The 26,850-nt window shown below is 32.7% G+C and overlaps 1 protein-coding gene across 2 annotated transcripts in view; it reads left to right on the forward strand.

Moving 5' to 3' along the window:
• The first annotated feature begins 5,757 nt into the window (after nt 1-5,757).
• LOC129963646 (cytochrome P450 3A41-like) overlaps nt 5,758-26,850 on the forward strand; it is a 30,871-nt gene continuing 9,778 nt past the window's right edge. Inside the window, exons 1-9 of one of the 2 annotated variants that reach the window (XM_056078138.1) lie at nt 5,788-6,093; nt 8,417-8,513; nt 14,488-14,543; nt 17,167-17,263; nt 18,161-18,277; nt 18,713-18,801; nt 22,270-22,415; nt 25,245-25,369; nt 25,892-26,036. In XM_056078138.1, the coding sequence (XP_055934113.1) occupies nt 6,032-6,093; nt 8,417-8,513; nt 14,488-14,543; nt 17,167-17,263; nt 18,161-18,277; nt 18,713-18,801; nt 22,270-22,415; nt 25,245-25,369; nt 25,892-26,036 (934 nt within the window). In that variant the 5' untranslated portion in view covers nt 5,788-6,031. Of the gene's footprint in view, nt 6,094-8,416; nt 8,514-14,487; nt 14,544-17,166; nt 17,264-18,160; nt 18,278-18,712; nt 18,802-22,269; nt 22,416-25,244; nt 25,370-25,891; nt 26,037-26,850 lie in introns of both variants that reach the window. The other variant, XM_056078139.1, reaches the window with a different exon arrangement.

A 26,850-nucleotide genomic window follows, 5' to 3' on the forward strand; every position in this document is an offset into this window, starting at 1 on the left:
GCTTGTTTCGCTAACAGTTAAATATATTCGTGGTCACGTAACATTCATTTAGGAACTCAATAAAATCAGTCCAAAGAAAGAAGCCCAGGATTCTATTGATACAATTTCTTGCAAATTTTCTAGCTGTCCGAAAACAGCATGATATTTATTAGCTTGCCCCATGCGAATACTCGATATTATTCTGCATAGTCAAATGGGCTGAAATTACGACGAACAACGACCATGTTACAGCTCTACTTCATTTTTTTTGTTAATATTAAAATATCGATGTTCATAAACCACGTTAAACTTAAATATGCAAAGTTGGTCTCCCTAAAGTTTTCTTGCGTACTTACTAACAAATATGTTATTTCCGCGAGTTCGCAAATTGTACAGACTAAGTCTATGGCAAAGGATACCGACGTGCTCTGATTGGTTTAAGCCTTGGCATCTTTTTGGCAATGTTTTGCACTCATAATAGTCTAGTTTTCGCTTATTTGGCTCAAACTTTGTACGTTTCATTAGTTTCATGGAAGATACGAGTGAATATCAACACGATCTAATTTTTATTAATATAATTGTTTTCTCTAAATATTACTAGTAATACTATTAATACTAATTAATAATAATAATGATAAATATTACTAATAATACTAGCAATGCAAGTAACTAATGTTGTTTATGCACAGAAGTATAAAAACTATATGAAAGTAATTACTAAACATATGATGCAGCAATTAAATAATTCTTAGTTTTCTATGATTTTCATGCCTTTATAAGATAATTTATGCAGTAATTGAAACTTGTTTCTGAACGTTTGTTACTTTCCCATCAACTACATATGGGGAGATTATTACTTAATGCCCAAAACATATGAATATGTAAACTTTAACGGAATATGGGATTTCGTAGCTAATTTTTTTTAGTTTTATCAAAATAATATTAAGAAGAAACACATAAAAAATATTTTTAATAAATTGTAATTTTTATATTCCTGAATTTAGGTTGCAGGGTTTGATCTTTTCTGCTGTTTATGTGTTCCAGATCAATATTACATGCTAACCGTAAAAAATGGAGTGGAGGATAAATTCAGAAATCTTATTTATTTTTATAAAAATATATTTCGGTATGGCATCTTTTTGGCCAAACATTGCCCAAAAGATGCCAAGGCTTAAACCAATCAGAGCACGTCGGTATCCTTTGCCATAGACTTAGTCTGTACAATTTGCGAACTCGCGTTATTTCCTTTCTCATCGCATAAAATTGTGAGCTTCGAGCACGCCCGTGAATACCACGAGTAATCGTATCTTTCGAATCCTACACGTGGTTGTCGGTATGGTAAAAAAAAAAAAAAAAAAAAAAAAAAACTACACTTACGTTTTAATTTAATGGTAATTAATCATTTTTTCTCTTGAATCTACAATTTTTAGCGTTTGATCTTTGGTAATTAATCGCTAATTTATGGTTCATACACAAGCATTAGAAAAATCAAAAATATTTCAATTTTTTTTTCTGGTCGGTCGGAACCAAAGTTTCAACATAGAGCCACAACTGTTGTTGGGCACAAGTTCACATAATAAATTTCATTTATTTATGTAATTGCGGTTTTGAGTTCGAGCGTTTACAAGTGAGTAGAAGTGCAGACCCTTGATAGATTTCATTCCAAATTCGATATGAATCTATATTTTAAATTTTAAACATGTGTGCAATTTTTATCAATCAAATTCTATATGTTTTGAAGTTCCTCTGAAGGATTTCGTTCGAAATTTCATAAGATTCACAAATTTGGTCTCAAGTCCATACATAAAATTTTATTCACTTAACTCGCAACATTTTTGCGTTATCTTGTTTAGACAAACGTTAATTCCGGAAATGTGTTTTTCGGATTCAGGTAGGTCTGAAACACGGGAATTCGTCAGAATCACGAAAAGGAATTTTTCGATGATTGCAATTATCTTTCGAAACTCTTGGACATAGTTGTATAATTCCAAATGAAACATGCTTTAAATGGAACCAATAATTATATTTTAGAACAAAATACTTCGTTTTACTTAAAGCATTGTTCCATAATTGTAGTGCTGAAAAAATTATGGAATTTAAATTCTCCATCCTAATATTCAGATTTAGTGAAAATTTAATCACGAGAATCTATAAATGGCCGCATTTATAATATTCAAATGACCACTTCAGAAAGTTATGTTCTGCTGACAAATTTGATTATTATAACGATAATTCTGCGAATACCAATTCATTTGAAAAAAGTATTTTAAAAGTAATACTAATATATTGTATACAATATTAAGCGCAACAATTACATTTTAAAATTATCACAAAAGTGAAAAATCACACTGTTACTGCATGTCAAGCATTATATTAACATCCTTTTTATAACGTTTTACGGGCATGCAGGTAAGCATTCAATTGAAATATATATATACAGGGTGGTCAAAAAAAAACTTTCCCTATATATGAAACCCTAGCGGCCTATCCGCTCAACCAATCGAACCAAAATTTCAGACATGGTTGTTTGAAGGTATGCGCTGGAGATTGTGATGATTCTAAACAACACAGGGTTCACGGTTACGGTTACAGTGAGAGAATTTCGAAATTTTCGAATGGCAACACCCACTTTTTCCTTGCACAAATTAATCAGCGTATTGAAAAACCACAAATGTCGTTGGGACGATTAGCGTGTGACGAAAATTGCCGCCGTAAAGCATATGCAAAAAAGAGCATTATAAAGGACTAATGACAACACAGAGAGGAAAGAGAAAAAAAGTTTTTATTGGAATGGAAAGTTATAATTACAGGTTTTCAACGTGTTCATCTTCACAGGCGACAACGCATTGCATTCGTGAGATTGTGGACAACAATGCAGAACGTAAGAGAGTTTACAAAGAGAGTTTCTGTATAAAAAATGGTTCTCTTTGCAATTCTAAGTGTTACAGTAGTTTGCCTTGTCGAAATAAATATTCTGCAATAACGGTACTGCTTTAAAAATTATCCAAATAAAGTATCTTTTTTTCTTTAGTGATAGGATTTTTCCTCAAATACTATTTTACTAAGTATAATTTAATATAATAATTTTGGATAGATGCAAATAATTTTGTCTAAAAAATCAATCAAAACACGAATAAAATGGTTATCCCTAGCGCTGTTAATGATAACTCATTTTTCCTTGTTAATTCGGGTTTTGACTGATTTCGGGTTTTCACTGTAATATATATATATATATTAGATGATCGCCGATAAAAGCTATAAAACACCAACCATTCATTTCCTCAATACAATGTATTTCATTAACGTTATGAACGTTTGTTTGATCTCTTAAAAGTTAAACGTAAAGTGAAAAAAGTAATATATTTTTTGTCCTAAAGTACAAAAATGAAATAAAGAAAATCAATATTCATTTCGAAGAGCAATTGAGTGTACGATATTTTTTCTCAGTCCGTCTTTAGCCAACACAAATAAGCTCGATAATTTGCCCATGCGAGAACAGGCCACGTGTAAAAAACATGGTGTGCCCAAATCTAAGCCGCAAACAGACATCGTTTGGCCTTGCGACTTATTGATTGTCACTGCGAATGCGAATCTGATAGGAAATTGAACGCGTTTGAATTCGATTGGCCCGTCTGTGAGAATCATTGGAATTCGTGGCAGCAAAACATTTTCGGCTCGGAATTTACCATTCAAAATGGTGGCTTCGATAACGTTTTTCATCAATTTTTTGATGACCAATCGCGTGTCATTGCACATACGTGGTGGATTCAAATTCCGAAGTAAAATAACCGGAGATCCAACTTTCAGTCGTAGAAGGTGTGCTGACATGCCTGGCAAATCCAGTGACTTCAAAAACTCTGTTGGATAATTTACAGCGTCGTTAGCGTCACAAACTATTTTGATCAATTTGTATGATACCAAGTCGCCTGGCAACGACTGCTGTATCTTGAAGTTTATATCGTCGACGTCCACATTTTTTGCTGCCGAAATGACTCTTTCTGCCAGCCACGCATGATTTATGTATTATGTGCGTACATCAGGAAATATGGGGTCAATGAGAGCATTTTGAGAATCAACGATAGTGCAGAAATTAGTGGGTAATTTTATGCATCCAGTATTTTCATAGACAGCAACTATTCCATCACCGATATCTAACAATTGGTCCGAGAATGTGTCAGCAGACAAATCTTGTAGCATTTGAACGCGCGTGTTTACTTTTAGCTGAACTTTTTCAACATTACGCCACAGTGGCGATGATTTCAAGCAAGCGTTGATCTCCTCATAGTACGTTGAACGTGGATAGGAACACCCTAATTACATAGCGTTGTGAAATATACAATACGACCTATTCTCATATCTACCAAATACACATAAAAAATTTCATGAAAATCGGTCGAGCCGTTTCGGAGGAGTACGAACACAAACACCGTCACATGAGATTTTTATATATTAGATAAACTGCAGACAGGTGGCGCTGCCATCATAAAGATCTAGAGAACTCTGAAAGTTGTGAGTGAGAGAAAATGTTAGTTAAGATGCGCAAAGGATATAATATGTTGTGGCCAACTCTTTGGTGAAGTTTATGTGTTCGTTTCATTTCTTTTCCCACTTTACTATTTGTAATAATTGTAAATTTTAAAAATGTTCCTCTTTATAACTGCCACGTCCTTGCGTCTTACAATAGCATTATGCCTCGAATTAAGTTTATAGAACAATGACGGTTTTGATGACCAAAATGAGTTCGATTTCTTCAATGGTTTCCATTGTGTCATTAAAGAAATGTGGAAGCTTAGCCCTCCCATACATTCTTCTTCGTTATTTAAATTAGTTCTGGACAATTTATCCTCTATTATAAATTTTTGTCATTTATAAATAATTCCAAAGTCCCGATATTGATATCACAAGTAGAAATGTTCTGCTTTTCAAGAATACAGAGACAAAGACACAACTAAAATTTAAATATTTCAGAAAGAGGGAAATGACGTACAACCGAAGTACTGAGTTGAATTGATGATATTATTTGTCGTGGCTGGTTCGTGAGTGCTTTCAATAAATAGGCAAATAGAAAACTTAACAGATTTATTGCAGATTCGTTCGAGTTACTCTGCTCAGTAACTCCTTCTCCTCCAAGAGCCAACACTCGAATGACATCACTCTTTTAATTACACTCGCGCTAGTGGTCTAGCGCCATCTATGAACGTTTATTTCCTAACGCTTCAAAATCCAATCACTACATTATTATTACGATTATTATGAATGAGTCGGTTGATTTTTTTATTAGGATATCAGTTATTCGTTTAATTAATTATAGTATATTCCACTTGATGCAACCTGTAAATTAATAATTTTCGCACTATATTTGTTTGAAGTTTGTTTTCCACCTTATTATCTATCATAATAATTAAACGCTTTTATATGCAAGGAAATAATGAATAATTATGGTTAAATTTTCAAGAATTTAATTTCACGATGTACATAATAAAAAAAAGTTTAAAAATATATAACGGCATATGTTAAAATCTAATGAAAAAAATGAAAAACAAAAGAAAGCAAAAATAAATCGTTAGCATGATAAGGTTTAATAGTTGTGAAATTTTAAACTTAATGGATCCGTTTATTAAAAGTGAGCGTCACTGCTTGTTGTCACAAATCCTACTGCAGAGGAATATCAAACTGTTCGCTCGTTGAGATAAAAAAAAGTTCTTTGTTGCATTCGATATCAATTTAAATATTCATGATTTTTTATAATGGATGAACTCATTAATGTATAGGAGGAGACAGAAAGAGAAAGAATGTTTACATCTTGACCGTTGAAATGATTCGTTCGATTGCCTTCACAATTTACGTCATAAACATTTTTATCGTTCTCTAACTTGTGACCTTACGTGCGACATTGAAGACTGATTATGTGATGTGTTTCGTTCTTGCGTAACCCGAAAAAAAGTTGAATGAAAAGGAAGCGCAGTCGGGTGAAGGGAGCGATCGCATTTTGACACTTCGGCTGTCCGAAAAATCTGGATAACTTCAAGCACTCGCTCAGGAATAATTTAAGATGATTGAAAATGTAACTTGGACTATTGCTGGTGTTATAGTGGTCTTCGCTTTCATAAAATGGTAAGTAGGAAAAATAAAGTTGAAAATAATAATAATCAGTTCGTTAAAAACTTTTACAGTGCTGTAATGACTATAATTTGGTTCCAATTAGCAACAGTTTAGTCCTAGAGTAGTGTTCTACGAATTCTAGAACAGGTGAGTGCTCTGAAACTTTTATAATAGATTATTATAGCATTTTGATAGAGTAAAATAATCGTAAATACTAAATTTGTAATAAATGAATAAAGTTTATGAATATATTATAACAAGTATAACATTTTTAGTTCTTTGAGTAGAAAGAGTTTCATTCTCAGTGAAATAATTTTTTGTCAACTTCCTGATCCTTTTCACGTTTCTTTTTTCAATAATTTTTTTTTCTACACATCATCCATTTTACTTGTTTAAAGAATTCTAAATTGAAATTGTTGCTCCGAATATAAAATTGTTTGGACATTTTAGAAGCTGACAATGGATTTCTAGATGGATGAAATTTTCCACCTTGCTGTTGCACCAAGAATAAAGATTCATATCCAGCTATAGACAACATCTTGCAACCTAAAGATGTACTTAAAACAATTCTATTTCCATATACAAACAGATTTTTATAATCGCTTTTCAAAAAATAAATGCCATATTTATAAAATTTATTTTAAAACAACCATTGTCATTCATGTTATAAAAAGCCTTTTACATCATTGCATTTATTTGTTCACTTGTGAGTTTTCACTCATATCTAGATAATGTAAATACGCATTTTAATTGTTGCATTTATCCACAAGTGACACAATCTGGTGAAGACAGTCACTGAAATTATTTGTGTAGACATTATGGTTGACTAAAAACGAATTTTTCAAAATATTATGAAATTGAGAAAAAATAACCAGGCTGTAAAAGTGCCATGAAGGAATAAATAAATGTTCTATCAGTTGAAACATCAAAATTACAAATTGTCAATGATATTCCGTAAGAGGAATGATTTTTTAAGAATCTTAATGACGTCATTTTAGAAGTAATTTGCTAAGTATATCCAACAGAAAACAAATGTGTAAGCTTTCATCTATAAAAGATTGCCTTAAAGGAAAGCATGCAAGAAAATGAAGACGAAGCATTCTTAATTTTTCAGATTGTTAATGGCTCTTGACCGAACGTCTTTCGATTATTCCGTTCGTCCGATAGACGCTGCAGACGCTTCATTCACGATGACTTTTTTTTTATAAATGATTTTTTCCCCTTATAACAATTGGTGCAGGTATTCATTTTGATAAGATCCTTCTTATTATTGGTAAAAAAATAAAGGATTCATGGCAATTATTTCGGATGAAATAATTAAAGAGGAAAATGAGTTCATGTGCATATTCAGGAGCCTATTGTTATTTATCTATTAAACGAATTATTTCTGCCGAGCTGCTGCAGCAGGAATGAAAATTTACTTTTAAGAAATGAGGGGGAAAAATACATAAAGACAATCGAACTGATTATTTTATTTTCAGTTTAGAAATAGAGCAATAATTAAGTTTCCTTAGATAATGAATTTGACAGTTATACACAAAAAATGTCAAAATTATATATATAAAAAAATTAAGACGGATCAACGATTGTAGAAAAATGTAATTTTCTACACTCGTTTTTAAAGAATGTTAGGGGAAGACGATGGAGAATATTTTATTGCGTATCTATGAAGCCGAATCAGTGGCGGATTTTGACAATATGAGACTAAATTATTTTTGAGGCTTTCGAAGGTCAAATTTTTTGATGATTAGAAAGTAAAATAAGCTAAACTTATTTGCGCTTTTAATTTTACTTTTAGTACTGATTTTCTAATATTCCTTATTTAATTTGTAGGCAAATCCTATATTATTATTTTTCGCATCTATAACGTTTATTTTTCCTCGCATGTACGGAGAATAAACTTTATTATTGACAAAATATATGCCTTATGTATTTTTTAAAAAAATGATTGTACTCCATTGAATATTCAGCTGCTTCATTGAGTATTTTATCATGTGAATACATACTTTCACATGATAAAATATTCAATGAAGCAGCCTAAAATTCGTACGATAGTTTGATTATTGTTATTCAGTAATAAATAATAAGGACGATTTCTGTGCTACGTATGTTAGCGTTTTATGTATATAGAATATTACTGATTTTATTATCATTTTTTATTAGCACCATCATCGCATTACAGAACATCAATTAAATGCCAACAAAAGTAGATTAGGCTTAGAAAATATATCGGTTATTATAAAGATCATTTATACATATTTAAAATAATGAAAAAAAAATGTACTTTGAAACTGATAGCATAGCATTCACGTTGACAAGAAACTGATCTTTTCAGGTATCTTGGTAGAAACGATGACTATTGGGAGAAGAGAGGCGTACCTTATGCGCCGCGCATCAGTTACTTCGGACTGTTGTTCAAGCTCGCTTTTTATGTAAGTATTTTTAACAAAAAGGTCACAGTTTTTTTTTTTTTTTTTTATCAAACTTGTTATGCTTCTAGACCCTCACAAGAAAGGCAGCTATGCTTTTATTGATTGGATGTTTCAATGAAACAATATGTAAAGAGTGGCCAAAGTATTAGAAACACCTTCATACGCTTTATTGTTGTTGTTGTTGTTGCTAATCTCCATGACCTGACTTAGTCAGACCAAATCCAAAAATCCGTTGACAAGAAGAAAGTCAAAAACGAGGAAGGGAGAAGAATAAATTTCTCCTCAATGAAGTCGTAAACAGACTAGAATATGTTCAGCAGATGCCTGATGTTGACAACATTTCGGGCAAAGAGGGTAAAATTTTTCACCCTGAGAAAAGAAAAGACATTTAAGGTGGTCAGTGGCAAGGCGCGACAGACAAGTGTTGGTTTTTCTGTCACAAGGAAGAATTAAGGACTGGCCCAGTCTATTGGCTCTATACCAATCATGAGTAGGGGGAACCATCCAATTCTTCTTATTTAGGAATTTCGCCTGAGAGAACAGTTCTAAATATGTGAGCTCAGTAGAAAATGAAGTCGCTAGATTGCTTCCTTTCTTTTCAAGCCTGTCTGCTATTTCGTTACCAAGTAGATCCACATGAGATGGGATCCACTGAAAATGAATTTCATGTTGTAGTGAAATCAGCTTCAACTTCTGAAGAATAGACAAACTTGCTTTATCTCCAACGTAGGTCCAATTGTTAGGTGTTCCATTGAACTGCGGCTATCAGTAAGAATCCAAAGGTTCGTATAATTATTTTCGTGAAAAATGGTCTTAAGCCCTTCATCGATTGCTAGAAGTTCGCTTCTAAAAACGGAACAGAAGTCTGGATTTCATTGGCATAGAGAAAAATTAAGACTGAGGAGTTACAATATAGATGCCACTACCTGCAAAATTGTCGATTTTACTGCCATCAGTATACAATTTAATGTCACATTTACGGATTTTATTAATGACTTCCAAGGCCAATTGTCTAAGGTATTCTGACGCATTTTCCTTTTTATTAATGGAACAGGGAGGTTGAAATGAAAGGGAACCTTGGTAAGTCCTGCAGCTGAATTCATACAGGAGTGAAGAGAATGCGGCTCTACATTTTTAGGAATTATATTCTGAGATAAGACTTGACTAAAGGGACTATTTTTCTTGAGTCTCTGGAGGTTAGTCCAATTACTTAGGTATTTTGAAGTGTTTTTTTGAATGCCATAGCTGGAAAGTGTGTTGTAATATTTGATAAGGTTAGCATGTCTTCTAACATGGAGAGGTTTCAGGTCGGCTACATAAAGGACAATATCTGAGGGGCAACTTCATTTCAGACCAGTTATTATACGAGCTGCACTCAGCTGTACCTGTTCAAGTTTCTTCAAGTTCGAATCGGAGGCACAGCAATAAATTGGGAATCCATATTCAAGTAAAGGTCTAATGATAGCTAGATAAGTAGTTCTAAGGGTAGTCGCGTCAGCTCCCCAGTCTTTACCTGCAATATATTTAAGGATGTTTAATAGTTTTCTTGCTTTTGAGACGGTGTAATCAATGTGCTTATTACTTGTAAGTTCAGAATCCAAAACAAATTCTAAGCATTTTGTGTGTTTTTCATATGCAAATTCTTGATTTTCAAGCATTAATTTTGATTTGTAGTTGTATAAGTGTTTATTGGTTGTAAAAAAGGTAGTAAGTGATTTGGCAGAATTAAATTTGAGTTTAAGTTCTGCAGCAAACTCAGACAAGGCCTTCAAAGACTCATTGAGTTTCGACTCTAGAAGGTTTATATCGAATCCAGAACTCCAAAGAGCAATGTCATCAGCAAACATACCAATGCGTATTCCAAAAGAGCCTTTTCTGCTCCTGCTAAAAACAAAGAGAATAGTGTTAGACTAAGCACTGTTATCTGTGGGACACCTTGGCTAAGATGAAAATTGTTTGGAAGTGTCTTATTGAATCTAACCCTGATAAATCTCTGTTGTTGATAATCTGTGATCCATGTCAAAGTATTGCATCGGATGTTGAAGCTATTATGCAGCTTAATGATTAATTTGTGTTTCCAAACTCTATCGAAGGCTTTTGTAAGATCTAAAAAAAGCAGCCACGGTATGATGCGTTGGCTTGTGGTTATGAGCATCTCTGATAGTTTGTGCAAAGTAAAGAACTTGCTCAATGGTACTGTGGCCCCTTCGAAAGCCATATTGCTCACAAGACATAAGATTGTTTTGGTTTAGGAAGAATTGTAGTCGAATAAGGATCATTTTTTCCATAACCTTGCTAGTTGTACATGTAAGTGCTATTGGTCTAAAATTCTCAGGGGAGGAAGAATTCTTGTTAAGCTTTTTAACTGGAATAATGATGGCCCTTTTCCATTCCTGTGGTAAGCGTTCTTACTTCCATGATAAATTGAACAGGTCAATAAGTCTTTTTCCCCATACTTCCAAGGTATTCAAGCAAACGGCCAGAAAGTTCATCTGGTCCAGAAGACTTGTTGAGATCAAGAAAAGTCAATGCGATAAGTAATTCCCTCATGGAAAATTGTTTTGTTAGAGTTGGATCACCTAAATCAGTGCTGCGACAACCGTGAACGATATTTCTGACTTTACTTAAAATGGGTTTGTCTTCGTTTGCAAAATGAAGCCTGCCAGTCAATTGAGAGTGAGCGGCAAGGCCATTGACCGCTTATTTGTCGTCAGGGAAGATTTGTCCGTCGGTGCTCTTGATTGAATTGTATTCTTCATTTTGAATCTGTTCCTTTCAGATACCCTTGATGATTTTCCAAAGTTTAGTGTTTGGAGTTCTAGGATCAATTTTACTGCACAATTCATTCCATCTGGATCTGTTAAGATGAGCATGTCAGTTTGATCTCTGCATTAATTTTATTGATAGCAGTTCTTCTGTTATTTTCTACAGGCCCAGAGGCCTGAAGTAGGCTTTTTCTTTTTTCCAAGAGAGGCTCTAGTACGGCTGTATTTTTTGTGTAACAAGGGACATAGCGCTTCACATTACCTCTAGGAATGCATGCCTTGGCATATTTAAGGATAATATTCTTGAAATTATTCCAGTCATTATTAAGATTCCCAGTCATGGGTATTGCTGAAATCTCCTTATCTACGGAATCGCTAAAAGAAGCCCAATTCGCCTTGTTGAAGTTCCAGAAGTTTTCTTTGGAATGAAAGGTCTTTTGCGTTTTGTTGAGTTCTATAAGAATTGGTAAGTGGTCACCTCCAATGTTATCTAGTACAGACCAGGAACACTGAGGAACTAATTCTGCACTGGTCATGGCAATATCCAAGGCCACAGAGGTGTTATAACTGAAGGAAGAATGTGTATGAATACCATCGGTGAGGATTATAAATTCATTGCCATCCATCATTTGAAGGACATCAATGCCTCTGTCGTTATCACTACTACAGCTCCAAGCAGTATATTTTGCATTAAGGTCCCCGATAATGATAGAGTTCTTGTCCATAAAATTAGAAAAATTTGCAGCAAGGTTTTTATGATTAGAAGGGTGATAGACGTTAAAGATGTTTAGAGGCTTACCTCTCCACAAGATTTTAATACCCTGAATTTCAAGATCTGAAGTTTGGTCTGCAGGAATGTCAATGCTTTGGTACTTGACGTTCTTTATTAAGAAGGCTAGTCCTCCTCCACTCTTTGCAGTTCTGTCTTTTCTAAAGATGTTATATCCTCTATACTTAAAATTGTAGTTGCCTTCAATTTGGTTTCTTGTAAAGCAATTACTTGAACATTATGAACAGAAATTTTAATAGTTGATCTAATTTGGCCCTAGTTTCTAAAGTAGTTAGACCTTTGATGTTACATTGCAAAATTTTCAATGTCTTCAGAGAAAAAGGAGACTGTGTCTTGCTTATCAGACGAGGCCCTCTGCCTAAACCTCGAACGCGTCCCTGATTTAACTGCGCGACGGACAATGCAGGATTGAGATCATTTTTCAACCGATTCATGGGGAGGGAAGTGCAGCTTCTGCGAGTCAAAAAACTGGAGCACCAGGAGGTAAAAGACTGTCTTAGCTCCTTTGCCTTCAGATGTTAGCTGTGCATAGTGGAATCACGCTTTATTAATTGTACCAAAGTCCGGAACATAGACTTTAGCGACAGCAGATATTCTTCTAGGCGTGGACTCTGGGAAAGAACATAAACTAATATTAAGGAAATGATAATTTTTTTTCTCCCAAACAGGATAGTGATGATTTAAACTGTGAACAGATCATTTCTCCCTCAACACTTCCACACTCAAGCATGATGGAGAATAAATATACATTGTCATATCACAGAACCCTTTTACTTTCTCATATATGAATCGTCAAAAAAATTCCAACACGTGTTTTTCACGTTTTAGTCTTCTTTTTCGAAAAAAAAAACAGGTATTATGTCTATTTATCTGTGACAATGATAACACAAAATGGCTCGAGCTTGACGAATCAAATTTGGTATTCAGTCTTTATACCAAATTTGTGTGGGGAAAGGCAACGACCAGCATTAATATGAAAATATATTTATTATAATTAAAGGACAAAACATTACTATACTAACATAAAACACATAAAGATACATGAGCGTGAGCTGTACGTCTTACAGACTCACTGCCCAATTATCGTCTGCCAATAATGGCGGGAAGGCATCACGTGATCAATGACGTGACGCAACATGGCCAACATGGTGCCATACAGGATACGAGATCTGTCAGCACTTCCCACATTTGTAAATTTCTAGCAAATTTTGAGTAAATTCCTTTCAGATGAAGTCTGTCTGTCCGGCTGAACAGGATAACACAAAACGAAGAGAGTTAGATGATACACAGATTCAACAGCTATAGTGTAGACATTTCTTAAATTTTGAGCCAAACCAACATCTTGTTGACCGTCCGTTGATCTGCACTTTCAGAAACATGCTAACGCTTATAATTCAAAAACGAACTAACTTAAATATATCAATTTGGTAAGTGATTTTGTGACTACAACTGTAGTTCTATGGCAAATATTTGTTCCAATCAGTTGGGAAGAACTCGTCTAAAACACAAATTTGGTTTTCTAATATTATTAAGCGCAGTCGGGTCTAATCGCCACACAAATGGTCAAGAATCCCATGATAGATTCAGTAAAAATGCTGGATTCGCATCCAATGTTAATATTTTATAAATATTTTACGTCAATTCTATGCAAGGCGTTCTCTGGAATAAGAATCTTTATTGGAGAGTATGCGAGAAAGCTTCAGAGAGAATTCTTCCACTGGTTAATTATCAGATGCCCAATGCCAATAGCGGAACCAAAGGATCTCTTGCTAACTATTTAAAAACTATTAAAATTCAATAATTGAAACATCCTTTGAAAGAGAATATGGTTATGTTAGTGATACATTCAAACTGTTCTTTTATTTGTTGATTTGTAATTTTACTATCTCTATACACAATGGATGCCATAAGATTCTTATTTTTTTCTACTTTTCTACTACTTTTCTACTGTTCTACTTTTTGTTCAAAGTTTCGTGGTTCAGCTACCAGTGTCCTACAAAAAGGGGAAGGGAGGATTTACGGTTTTGAAAATAGCTGAAACTAGCTCTTGTGATCCCCCTTACAATCATGCCTTATTCAAGTTACTTAAATGTCTTGTTTTTTTATAACAAGACATTTCTGATTAGGATAATAATAAATCCATTTTATAATGCCAAAGTATATTCTGCGAGAAGAAGAAAATTCAGTGAGTTGCGTTTTTAATATTTTGGCCGTTTAGTATAAAAACCTAAGATGTATCGATAGCTTCTTATGATATTGTGAAGTTAGATGACATATGCAAATGCACTTACTACACATGTTGTAACGTTAATTGATTGTAAGGTCTATTTGTAATCTAAGTCCTTTCGGTTTTCTTGCAATTATAATCTTATAAGAATTGTCTGATCTTATTATTTATTAGATATTTTACTATTTCCAGGACATTACCGATCTTTTGAAAGACATGGCAAATAAGCCATTTGGAAAAGTATTTGGGTGAGTTAATAGAACATTTTTTTTCTGTAAGTTTCTGAAAAATACCACATTGCATGAATTATTTTTTGTTTACTTCTTTTGTTCTTTTTCCCTTTCCGATTTGGCATTCCCTTACTTGTAATAATCATCACTTGCACTCCTTTTGCACTTAAGCGTTACTAGATGGTAACGTGACCTGGATAAAAATGGATAATGAAAGAATAGTTTGAATTAATTAATTAATCTGGATAAAATAAATAATTCATGGAGTTTCTAAAAATTTGTTATATGAGTATTTAATTTTTTGACCAGCAAATAATAATTTGGATTGATAAAAATTAATAAAGTTAAAAATAACAAATTTTCATTTTAATTCGAATTATATTTTAATGGTTTTCATAAAAATGTAACAATTTTTTCTTAATACTATCTAGTTGTTTTAATTAATTCTTTATTTTTGATCTTAATCAATTTTATTTGCAATATTTTAAAAAAACCGGCCAAACGTAAGCAGAAACTGAATGATATTAATAAATTATACATTTTTAAATAAAAAAAATAAGGAAAAAGTTATGATATATCACAAACATTCGAAAGATTTAAACAAACCTTGGACGGGATAGATTTGAAACATTGGCATAAAAGCCTTTAATGCCATGAAAAAATAATTTTAGTACATATTATCATTTTATCATAAGCAACATGGGAAATTTCATATGGATCATATTTTATTCATATTCGCTTTGAACAACCTTCCATTGCACAACCTGAACTAGCCAATAGGCAAACGACGCATTCTGTGGTCTGTTCTTCAAGTTTCTGCTTCAGCTTCCTCAGATGCTGCAAGCATAAAATCACCAATAATGTTCTCATCTGGTATCGTGCTGATAGCGGCAGGCGTTTAAGCATATCATGGACAGGCACATTCAGTACCATATCTTCATATCAGTACTAATTCAAATTATATACAGGGTAGATTTAAATCTTCGTGATGGGATCGCACATCATTAACACGAACTAAAAGTGACTTTGCACGCATTTTAAGTATACTTGTTTTCTCAATGCTTTCAGCTGCATTTCCATTAAAAAAAGAAAGAGGCAGTTTGTTAACTGAAAGGTTAGCTAGGCTTATATATGTATGATAGAATTGAAAACGTCTAAAGTGCGATGAAGAGGTAAAACGATTCATTAAAGTAGAAAATGTAACAGAAGAAAAAAAACTATGAAAATATATAATCCTGTACATGTGAAGAAGATATAGATAAAGATAATTTGAAAAAATCGTCTAAAACTTAAGTTTTGAAATATCAAAATCTGATTAAAGTTTCATCCCTAATTAAAGGATTAAAAAAATATAAATAATCATATCTCGTTTTAGTTCCCATTATCAACTCTTAATCACATTTCAGAATTCCTTTTTTATTTAAATAAAAATGCTCATTTTGTTAGCAAAAATCATTAATAAAATTTCACTGTTAGTAAATCAAAAGGATTGGTATTTAAATCTAATATTTTAATGTTATACCGAGTTTCTTCTTCGGATTAAGCTTAATTTCCTTAAAAAAATAAAAAATAGACGGTTCATACGCTCTAACTTTTCTTTATCATGCTTTACACAAAAGTAAATTTCGCCATTGCAGATATTTTATATGAATAGAACTAGTTGGAGATAAGTAGTCAGATAAGCTCATTTAGGATGACTAGATATTTAGCCTGGATATTTACTCTTAAAATAAATATCCGGGTATTTTATAACATTGCTGAAAACAACAGCAACTAAGCATTTTTAAAATACTAAGTGATTTACATGAAACTCAAAATTCGAAAAGCTTATTTCTCGGATTTTTTTAATTTTTATTTTTACTAAAAATGATTGTTGTTTATGATGAATCATTTAAAGTTTTTCATTTCTTCAATAAGCAACAGGAATCATAATTGCTCATATTTTCGTCTCATTGTTTTTGAAATATAATTAGATTTCATTTATATATACACTCATACCTAAAATTATTTAAATAATTTACATACAAAATACTCCGTAATAAGAAAACGCTTAGATTTTATTAATGCCATTAAAACGAAGCCATTTCTTAGCCAATATTTAAATGAAAAGTTTTCACGTAACTTATATTTAATAAAAATTCTTTCTGTGATAATATACTTCTTAAAATGAAAATATTGCGAAATATTCATGTATTGAATATATATTGCATTCCATACCTGCTTTTAATTTTAAAAAATTTAAAAACCATTTGTATTAAAAAATTGCCATTAATTTTATATAGTTCTAATATATTCGCTGAAATTTAACTTTGGAACATTTGTTGTCCAGTATGGTTTCCAAAAGAAATATTGCCAAGAATATTTAAATAACAATATTTAATTTTAGAAGCTATTTTAGATAAGTTTTACTTTTATTCTTTTTTGAGAATGTTCAAATAATTTTGTAAGATATTAAAATTGGAGCATTAACAGAAGTGAAATTTGTAATTCCACTTATATTTATATAAATTTAAGGAAGGAGAAATAAGTATCATGTTTAATTGTGTGACCAATTATGTGAAATTTTAGCTTTAAAATAACTTTAGAATTAATTATGTATTTCTTATAACATGCATCTGAACATAAGTTTTTTTTTTTAAAGTTCATTCGAAGGCAGCCTGCCTACCGTTGTCGTCGCCGAGCCGGAACTTTTGCGGGATATACTTGTTAAGGATTTCCATATCTTCCCTTACAGAAGGGTCAGTTTCCATCACTTTTTTCTTTCTTGAAATTTAATGGAGGGAGATATTTTAAAGTTACTGAAGTTGTAATATAATAATATTTTAGACATGCTAGCAGACTCTGAACAATGAACCTGTTTTTGAAAAACCCAGTGGAAATAAATCTGGAGTATTTAACACGTAACCGCAATACAAGTAATAAATTATGGACTGTTGTTTTGTTAATCTAATTTTCGGCGATCTTGTTTGACATAAATCTAATTTCGGTGGTTCTTCAGAACTTTACTTTAAAACATCGAAAATAATCTAAACTATAAAAAGAATTATAATATTTAAGAGTTTCAAAATGAAGTTCGTTAGAGGCCATAATTTATCTTTTAGCATGTATTACGTTAAAAAAAATATCCAGAAGTGCCCAAACTTTGTAGAAAGGGAACTGAGTAAGCCAATTTATAGGGACATATGGACTATGTCTTTGGAAAGCCTTAAGAAATATATCGCCTATGTACATGATTGTAGCAGATATTTCCGTAAATCATACTTGATTCTGTTGTTTTGAAGGTAGAAAGAAACAGGGTACCGATAGTACTTAAATCGGAACTACTGAAGCGAATGAAAACTGTTTCAGGACTGCATTCTCAGGTTTGAACTGACTTCCCCCCTCTCGGGTTATATGACGTTTTTTTAAGTTTCAGCATGCTGGTGTTTAATTTGGTAAAGTTGAATAAGACTTTTCTCCTTGCCATGGATTTTGAGATATTACTTTATTTATAATGATCACCCCATGCACTCAAAGATGCACTTTTAGTGGGAAGAGAACTCCAGTAAGCTAATTTACAACTTTTATCATTACTTATGATTCACGTCGCTTGGACTTTTGACATAATACCTTACTTTTTTTATTTCTTATGCTAGCCTATGACCACCGGAGATCCTATTGCCGACAACATGGTCAGCCTAATGATTGGAGAAGACTGGAAACGGGTTCGAACTATTATTACTCCAGCATTCACTTCCAAGAGGATGAGACAGGCAAGGCTGTTCTCACTTTTTATTTCTTCTTTTTTTCTCGGAGCTCATATGAAAACAACTAGTTTAACAAATTCAAACATTAGGAATCGAATTTTAACAGTGTGGAAAGCTTGGAAGATACATAGTCATTTCATTGTAAACAGATATAGATATCTTTCTGAATGAAGAAAGATATCTCTATTCAGATGAGAAAGTAAGCAGGATTAGAAAATGTGACTGCTCGCAGTGCTCCTAGCGATGAAATGCGAAACTAAGTGATCTTACCTCTGAAATTACTCTTGGTATGTGAAAAAAAGATGAAGTTATTCCGTCATTAAATTAAATATTAACGATGCTTCGCGTGTATAAATAATTAGAACTGAAAATGAAAAGTAAAAGAAATTAAAACTCATATTTTTGAATAACTGCCACTTTTTTTTTCTCTCTCTCTTTCAGATGAGTTCTATCATAAATGAGTGCTCAAAATCAGTCGTGGAAGTGTGCGAAGAATATTGCAATAAGGGTAAACCAGTCAACTTCAAAAGGTTTGATTATCTATCAACAATGCATTTTGTAATTTTATTTATATAAAGAAAAAAATAATTTATATTTCGTTATTATGGTTTTATTCATGAAATCAAACACCTCGAATTGAAAAATAAAATTTTAATACTTATTTATTATGTAGATTACTATTGAATTTACTTCAGTTTTGGAAAATAATTAAAAATAAAGTATAATTAGTTTTTCAAACTTCAGTTTTAACACAGTAATTTCCATTTTAGACTAAATCAATTATCAAATAAGGTAATGAAATAGCGGCTTGCTTTTTTATATTAAAGTAATTTATTAAAATTATTAAAATAACAATTTTTATTTTTGGAATAAAATTATTTATTTATGAGACTTCAAAAGAATAATTTTTGGTTTAGAATCGGAACAAGAGAAAAGAAATGAAATTGCAATTTGTTATACAATTGCAATAATGTTATACAATTTTCAAATTAATTATTATTAGAAATTAAAAAATAAATTATTATTAGAAATTTAATTATAATTAAATATTAATTGAAAATAAATCATTATAAGAAATTTTTATTTCTGTATTAAAACAATTCGAAATTGCATAAACGTTATTAATATAATAAATAAAGTATTAATTGCAAAAATCAAGAAAATTCAATAAGTTTAGTAATAATAAATTGATTAAATAAAATTTTTAATCAATTTCTCATTACTAAACTTTACTCACTTTCTTTTGGGAAATAATAATAATTTAGATATATTTGAGGGTTTTTTTACTGATTTAATTTCATATTTTCTGAATGTAAATTTGTAATCAGTGATGTGGTAACGAGGGGTACCGCGAAAACCCCTCAATGACTCGGACACATGTTTCGGAAGAGAGTTTTTCAGCCATAGAACCAGAGTACGTTTATATCTTATTTTTAGAGTCGAATATGATGAAGGGACGATAAAAAAAAACTTTCTCTTAAGTATTATTTATCTTTACTATATCAATGTCTGAAATATTGTATTTGGAATATTCAAATTTTCAATAAAGATCGAAATAGTGAAAAGAATAAAAGAAAGGTTGATATTTAACATGTCTGAAGGTCTATTTGTCATAAAGTATGTATTGAAATTGAGCTAATGCAGATGAACTCTCCTATAATGGGACAAATATAAAGTTTCTGTTTAAAGCAACAAATCAACTTCAAAATTTTATATATGGTCAGAGTTTATTTATTTTTGAAAATTAATCTTTTAGCATATTTTTAAAACATGGATTAGCATAATTTTTTAAAACATGGAGAACCTGCATGGAGAATGTTTAAGTACCAGTATTTATTTAACACGATATTTTTGTTCCCAAAATGATCGGGTTGAAGGTTGGCTTCAGTTTCTTTAATTTAGAATTGTAGATACACCTATACTCTGTTTCACCCTAACTTGGCAGTAGTGTATATTCTAGGGATGCCGAATCGCAGTCGTTATCAGGGGAACTGGGTTACTTTAAAGTACAAAGTTACTAGAAATGCAAATCACTGGCGAAACTTTATCTCGCAAATTTTTCGCCAAATAGTAAATATTTATTTACTTTATTATATTATCACTTTATCGGAGAATTAATTGTTTCCTTATTTTCATTATTTTTTTAATATTATTGATACATTATTTTAATAAATCATTAATGTTATTTCATTTCGTTTCATCGTTTCTGAAAAGAAAACCCTAAATCTTTCAATATTCGGTAAAGCTTAGTTCGGCTAATGTTTTTCGAAAAGATATCTGTATAATCGTTCACATCTTTTAAAACTTTATCTAATGTTGGGATCTCATTTCTACGAAAATATGCATGGATTTTTCATCAAATACAGGATAATGTAAAATCATCATATTTTGCAAGACCTGAATGTTTGGCGGAGATGTAAAAGAAAAGCGCGCCAAATATTTGACCTTGAAGACCGGTTCTAGCCAAAGTGGAATTCATTATGTCAATCTTTTAGTTTTATTCGTTCGCTTTATTTACAAAATACTTAACATATAAGCACTTCTAACTTGAGAATAATTTTAAATACATATTGATAAAAAAAAGGATTTCTGTAATTTATGATATTATTTGATAAATTTCTGCGCATTTTAACTATTTTAAAGTCGGAATTGATGGGGAACTCTTTCCCAACGCGGAGCGTCACATTTTCTACCTTTTACAATACTGCCAAGTTAGGGTGAAACAGAGTATAGTAGTCTCACAGGGGCGGGGGGAGGGGAGGACATCGTAATCGAGGATGAGAAGCTTCCGGCATGTGCTTGGCTCTTGCCACCCTAGTGGGTATACGAAAAGGTGGGGGCTGACTACCTCCAATCGATGACGGGATGTACTTAATTAGGGAAGGTGTCTACTGTAGCCGATGATGGTCCTTAGGACTCGACCACAGTTCCCGCCAGTGTTGCTGTTGCGGCGGTCAGGTCATTCAGATTTTTTCGTGTTCCTTCCGGTGAATCGGAGCAGCCAGTCTGTGATTACACCTGGAATAAAAGCAAAGAATACTTTGTTTTATAAGAAAACTGTATATAAAAATTGTATGTAAAAGTTTTAAGCATTCAATGTAAATAATATGTGTTTGCCACTAGAAATTATAAAATAAAGTCAACAAGAGAGTCGAATAATAAGCAGCAATCTCTTCCATTATAAAGAAAAACGCTACAACATTTAAGAAGTGCCTCAAATATTTGCTTTCTTTCTTATGGTTTATGAAGTTTTTGAAAGATGAAAGATATATTTCATACTTCAAACTTGCTCTTAAGTTAAGGTCACCCAATTTCCGAATCTCAAATACGACTGAACATGAAAAAAAAAATTACGCAGAAACACCTTAGAAATAGAAGCTGCTTAAAAATTTGCGATTCGAAAATTTGCGAACTTTATTGCGATTCGAAGAGTTCTAAATTTTCAGAGGAGTGCAATTTTCAGTGAAAAATAAAGCTTTCCAAAGATTTTTATTCTTTGAAACGGTTCAGCATTTAAGATATACTTTCGATTTATAAAGCCATTTTATTATTTCTTGTTTTTTAGTCAGAAAATGACTTAGCAAACTTCTTTGAGGACTCTCCTCAGCGAAAATTTAACTGAATTCCATTCTGGCCTAGAAAGCCATGGATTTACGAAATATAGATTTTTTGTGTTCATACGATATATAAATGAAGAAGCTAACATAAAACTGACGCATTTTACACTGTACTGATATTTTGTTTTAAAAAGTTCATTAAAGAAGGAAACGTAAAATAAACTTTCTATTCGATTAGAGGGCCCGGGGCAACTGCTCCGTATGCCCTTGCCTTAGTGAGGTCTGCTTTTAGTTTATGATTTCTTCTCATGTCTTAATTTATATCGGCTTCACGATTTTTATGTAGACAAGTTCATGCCATGGAATTTTTTGACAAAAATATTTTCTAGTAATCACTAATCCCTAATCAGTATAATATTATTAAATAAGCAATCTTTTCAGCACCTTTGGGGCTTTCACTATGGACGTGATTGCAAAGTCAGCGTTTGGAACTCAAATAAATTCCCACAAGGACCCACAGAATGAATTTGTGAGAAAAGTTCGCAAAAGCTTTCTCAATTTCACCATCCCACGCATGATGCTTTCCAGTAAGTAACCACAAATTACGAGCAACAGAGAATGTGCTATTTTAAGTTCAAATAATGTGAATGAAATTTAAAACATCTTTTAATCACCGTGAGTTATAATTTAATATAATTGATGCATCGCTTATATTTTTCACTAACAAAATTTACCAAATCAAATGTAATCCATTCGCGCATTGTGAAATATTTCAATTTTTGGAATTCACTAAGAACTTTGCTATTAGAAAAAATACGATAACGCAACCGCGTGTGTGATAGCAGGTAACGAAGTGTAGATGTTCTCAGAGGCAAATTTTTCTTGCCATTCACAGTTTTAAAATTAATATCATTTTCCTTATTTAGACCACTAAGAGCAATAAATTTGATTTCCATATCTGAACCAATCTCTTTAGACCGCGACCATTCAAACAAGGAGGAAGAGGCGAAATTCCGATGTATCGTTAAATCTAGTTAAATAAATTGATAATATCCCTGTTGTGTTTAGAAATAAATCTTATATTTAATTATTTCCAGATTATCATTTGGAAGCACCATTAATCGATATTCTGCGTAATACATCTCAGTCTTCGAAAGTTACTTATCGTGCTACCCTTTTTTTAAATCCCTCTGGCACTCAGAAGTTGATACATTTTTCAATTGCGGTGAAGTCGCCATCAGCTTTTATGTAACGATACTGATTATTGTTCGCTCTTTCCTCTTTTGAATTCTTATTCATTTATTTTCTCGACTTCTGAACAACTCTTCAAGATTTTTTGTCATTATTTCTTTGGTATGTATTCCATTCCTAAATTTCTTTTTTCTTCTTTGTATGCCTTTTGTATACAAGATCTCTTCTTGGATGTCTGACATTTCGAATGCGATTCTAAATACTGCTTAATATTTTCGGAACATGCATCCTATAATGATATTTCTATTCTTTAAGACGCTCCAGCAACTTCGTTAGCAATATTAATAAAGCCACCAACATTACTTGCACAAAATTCTTATATAATGGTGTCCATTCGTATGATTTCACTACAGCATGACAAAATAAACTTCTATCGTCACGCCCTTTTTTCTCCTACAAGATGTGAAATCTGATGTGGCGCATTTAACATGAATGGATTCTTTTAATTTTAACGCTCCGAAATTCAATATTGGACCGCAGTGCGAAAATTTATACTTGTAATATAATTTTTGTTTTATTTTTTTCACAAATGGAAATTATCTTGTTAGGAGATATAGTATATATTTAGGGGCATGGACAGCCTGGTTGGTACGGCGTTGGGTTCGAATCCCGCCGGCCGAAGACCATCCGTGTGTATGGTGGCTGACGCACGCATAAATCTGTCGTTGCCAAAAACCCCTACAAGTCGAGATAATACCAGAGGGGATACTGGTTCAGAGGTGATAGGTCTCCAATTCGGGTCTAAATTACGATCTGTGGATGAGTGAATGAAACTCGCCCCGTCAAAAGGGCTATGACGTATGAGTAGCTAAGACTTGCTCTTAGCCTCAAATGGAACTACTTAAACAAGAGACGTTGAAACTCAGCTTAAAATGGCTGATTTCGTCATTGGCTGTTTTTGACCCGTGCCATAACAACAACAACGCATATGTTAAAAAATACCTATAAAATCAATCTCCCCCCGACAAGGATAAAAAATTATTGATTGCAGCACAATATAACTCTTTCTAATTGTGGCAACATCTTGGGTGTTATAGTAAACACAGGGTGATCAAGAAATAACAGGATGTGTTCGGAGCCCTGTAGCGTGTTATGCACTGGACGAAATATAACAAAATTTAACCACCATACACATTAAAGTATGCATTTCGATTTGTCAAAAAAAAATTAAATAATAATACAAAAAATGCCGATAGGGGAAATTCTGGCGCTGAAGGCGCATAATGTCTGAAAATTGAATGCATAACTGCCAATAGAAAAAGTAAATAACAACACGCCAAATGCCAATGAAAAACGTTTATTATAGCAACTTACAAATTTGGCTCAAGGTGAGCACCAGCCTGATGTTCGAATAACTGCATGCGGTACACTAGGTTTTTTACAGTGGCTCGCAGCATATCGGTATTTATTGTAACGTTATTTGATCTTTAAATAAGATAAGTTTAAGATCTGACATGTAACGTTATTTGATCTTTTAAAGTAGGAATGTCAGGAACATGTTCTTGATACACAATGCCTTTCAAGTAGCCCCACAACCAGAAATCGTCCTCGGCCTGGTTGCACACCAAGAATTCCTGTTGTTTCAAATCTTTCAACCATTCTTCGTAAGTTAGTTAATGGTCATCGGTCCTTTACGTAACTGTATTAACCGCCGGTATTCACCAAGAGCAGCACTGGCATTTTCATCCCGCTGATAAAACAACATGACTAATGAGGCTCGTTCAAGTAGTGAAAATGCCGTCTACTGGCGAATTCTTGCAGAATGACTTGTATTCCTACAACCCTACCTTTCATCCTCAATATCGTGTCACAAAGTGTCCGTATATTCAAATTACATAATGAAGTTTCCGATCGCAGCGCCAGAATTTTTCCTATCGGCGTTTTTTGGTACTAATTTTTTTTTCTTGACAAATTGAAACTGCATATTTTAATGTGTGTGGTGGCCAAATTTTATTATATTTCGTCCAGTATATAACATGCTACAGGGCTCCTCCTGTTATTTCTTGATCACTCTGTATAATTCATCTTTTTGTAAGGACATCAAAGGAAATGTTATAAGCTGGTGACTTATCCAGACAGCTCAGAATTTTTGCTTAAAACATATATAATAAATGATAATATTATAAATGTGTATATAAATGAAATTAACTTTGTTTCTCTTTCAGTCCTGCTGCCCAGCTGGTTATTGAAATGTCTTCCTTCCAGTCTCAACCCGATGAGGTTCGACAAGGACAACTTCTTCCGCGATGTCACGATGCGCATCATTCAAAAGAGGACAGAGACTGGGATGGTGAGTTCTCGTCCAACTGAGCTTCAATTCTGTGTCCTTTGTTCCAGAACGATGATGCTTTGGGAAGAGAATCAATCGTGTCTGCTAAAATACCTAAGTAAGCAAAGAACAAGGATCGACAACATCCTCGATCTAGTGGCCTATCGGTGTGGCTGAGCAGCAGATATGAAGTATTCAGGGAAATCTTATTCAGGAAATCTTTATTATAAATTATTTGGTATTCTGAACGTTCGTAGTAAAAGTAGTAAAAAATAGGCAATGACAACCTATATGTTTGCATATTTTCCTGAAGCAAATATAAAATTCGGAATTCAGAAAAAAATTATTGTTGGGGAATTTTCAATACTATTATGATGATTATTATTTACAAAAAACCTTTAATTGTGTGGTTACCACTCAAACAAATATTTCACATTTTGATGGTTTTAAGAATCACAGCTTGGTAATCAACTTCCTATCCAACCAAGTACATTCATATAAGCGCTATCTCCTTAGGTTCTTATTTTATACTTCCCCTTTTAGAGGTACAGCGACTTCTTGCAGCTCTTGATGGACGCGGCCGACGAAAATTCTCAAACCGAACAAGTTGAGGTTGTCGAAGATGAAACGGATCAATTCGGAAGCATCACAAGCCATAACGGATTATCGACTTCTGGCAAATACAAACGTAAGCAAACAGTATTCATTTCATTGGTTCAGTCCGGGCACTGCTCTTCATTCCGAAACTAATCATCGCACAGCAAAACTATAAATCCTCTCAATGTAAAAACATGTTCTCTATAATAATGTATGAAATATGTCTCCATAATTAGATTTACTCAAACTCAAGTTTTTTCAAATATTAACACCCGATTTTGAATACATATCCGTATATTTTCCAGTTTAAATAACTGGAGAATATAGTTAGTAACTACAACATTTTGACTCATTAGACCGTGAAAAGTGCAAGTATTTTCACAGTTCAACAATGTTCCAAGCTTAGTAATACAGTAGAGAAAATCAAATGTGCATTTTGGACACCTTTTTCCTGACCGACTGAAATCAAAATGTGGCGCATTTCGGAAACATAATCACATCCAAATTCTATTTATCTAATTTGATATGTTTCTCAGTTATCTTATTTACATCCAAGTGAAAGTAAAGACCTACTAATGTTCAATATTTTCTCGTGAATGGATTTCGATGAAAATATAATAGAAATATACAGATTTAGTGTAAAGAACACACACCAAATTCCATCAATCTAAAGAGCATTCTTTGAGCTATATCTGTGCTTGTGTTTGTACATTTCTCGTGTTCGCAGACAGATAGACATAATTTTAAAAAATCAAACTCAGAGGGACGCATAGAACGAAGATATTATCAAAATCTCGATTTCGAATTTTTTGACATTGCCATTTTCTTTTTCTAAGAAATCTCGCATTCTTCTTTCTAAAGCAGACTTCTCATCTTTGCTTTTTCACGAGAAGTTTTCAACTTTA

This window comes from Argiope bruennichi, chromosome 3, assembly GCF_947563725.1.
Source record: "Argiope bruennichi chromosome 3, qqArgBrue1.1, whole genome shotgun sequence".
Classification (NCBI taxonomy): domain Eukaryota; kingdom Metazoa; phylum Arthropoda; class Arachnida; order Araneae; family Araneidae; genus Argiope; species Argiope bruennichi.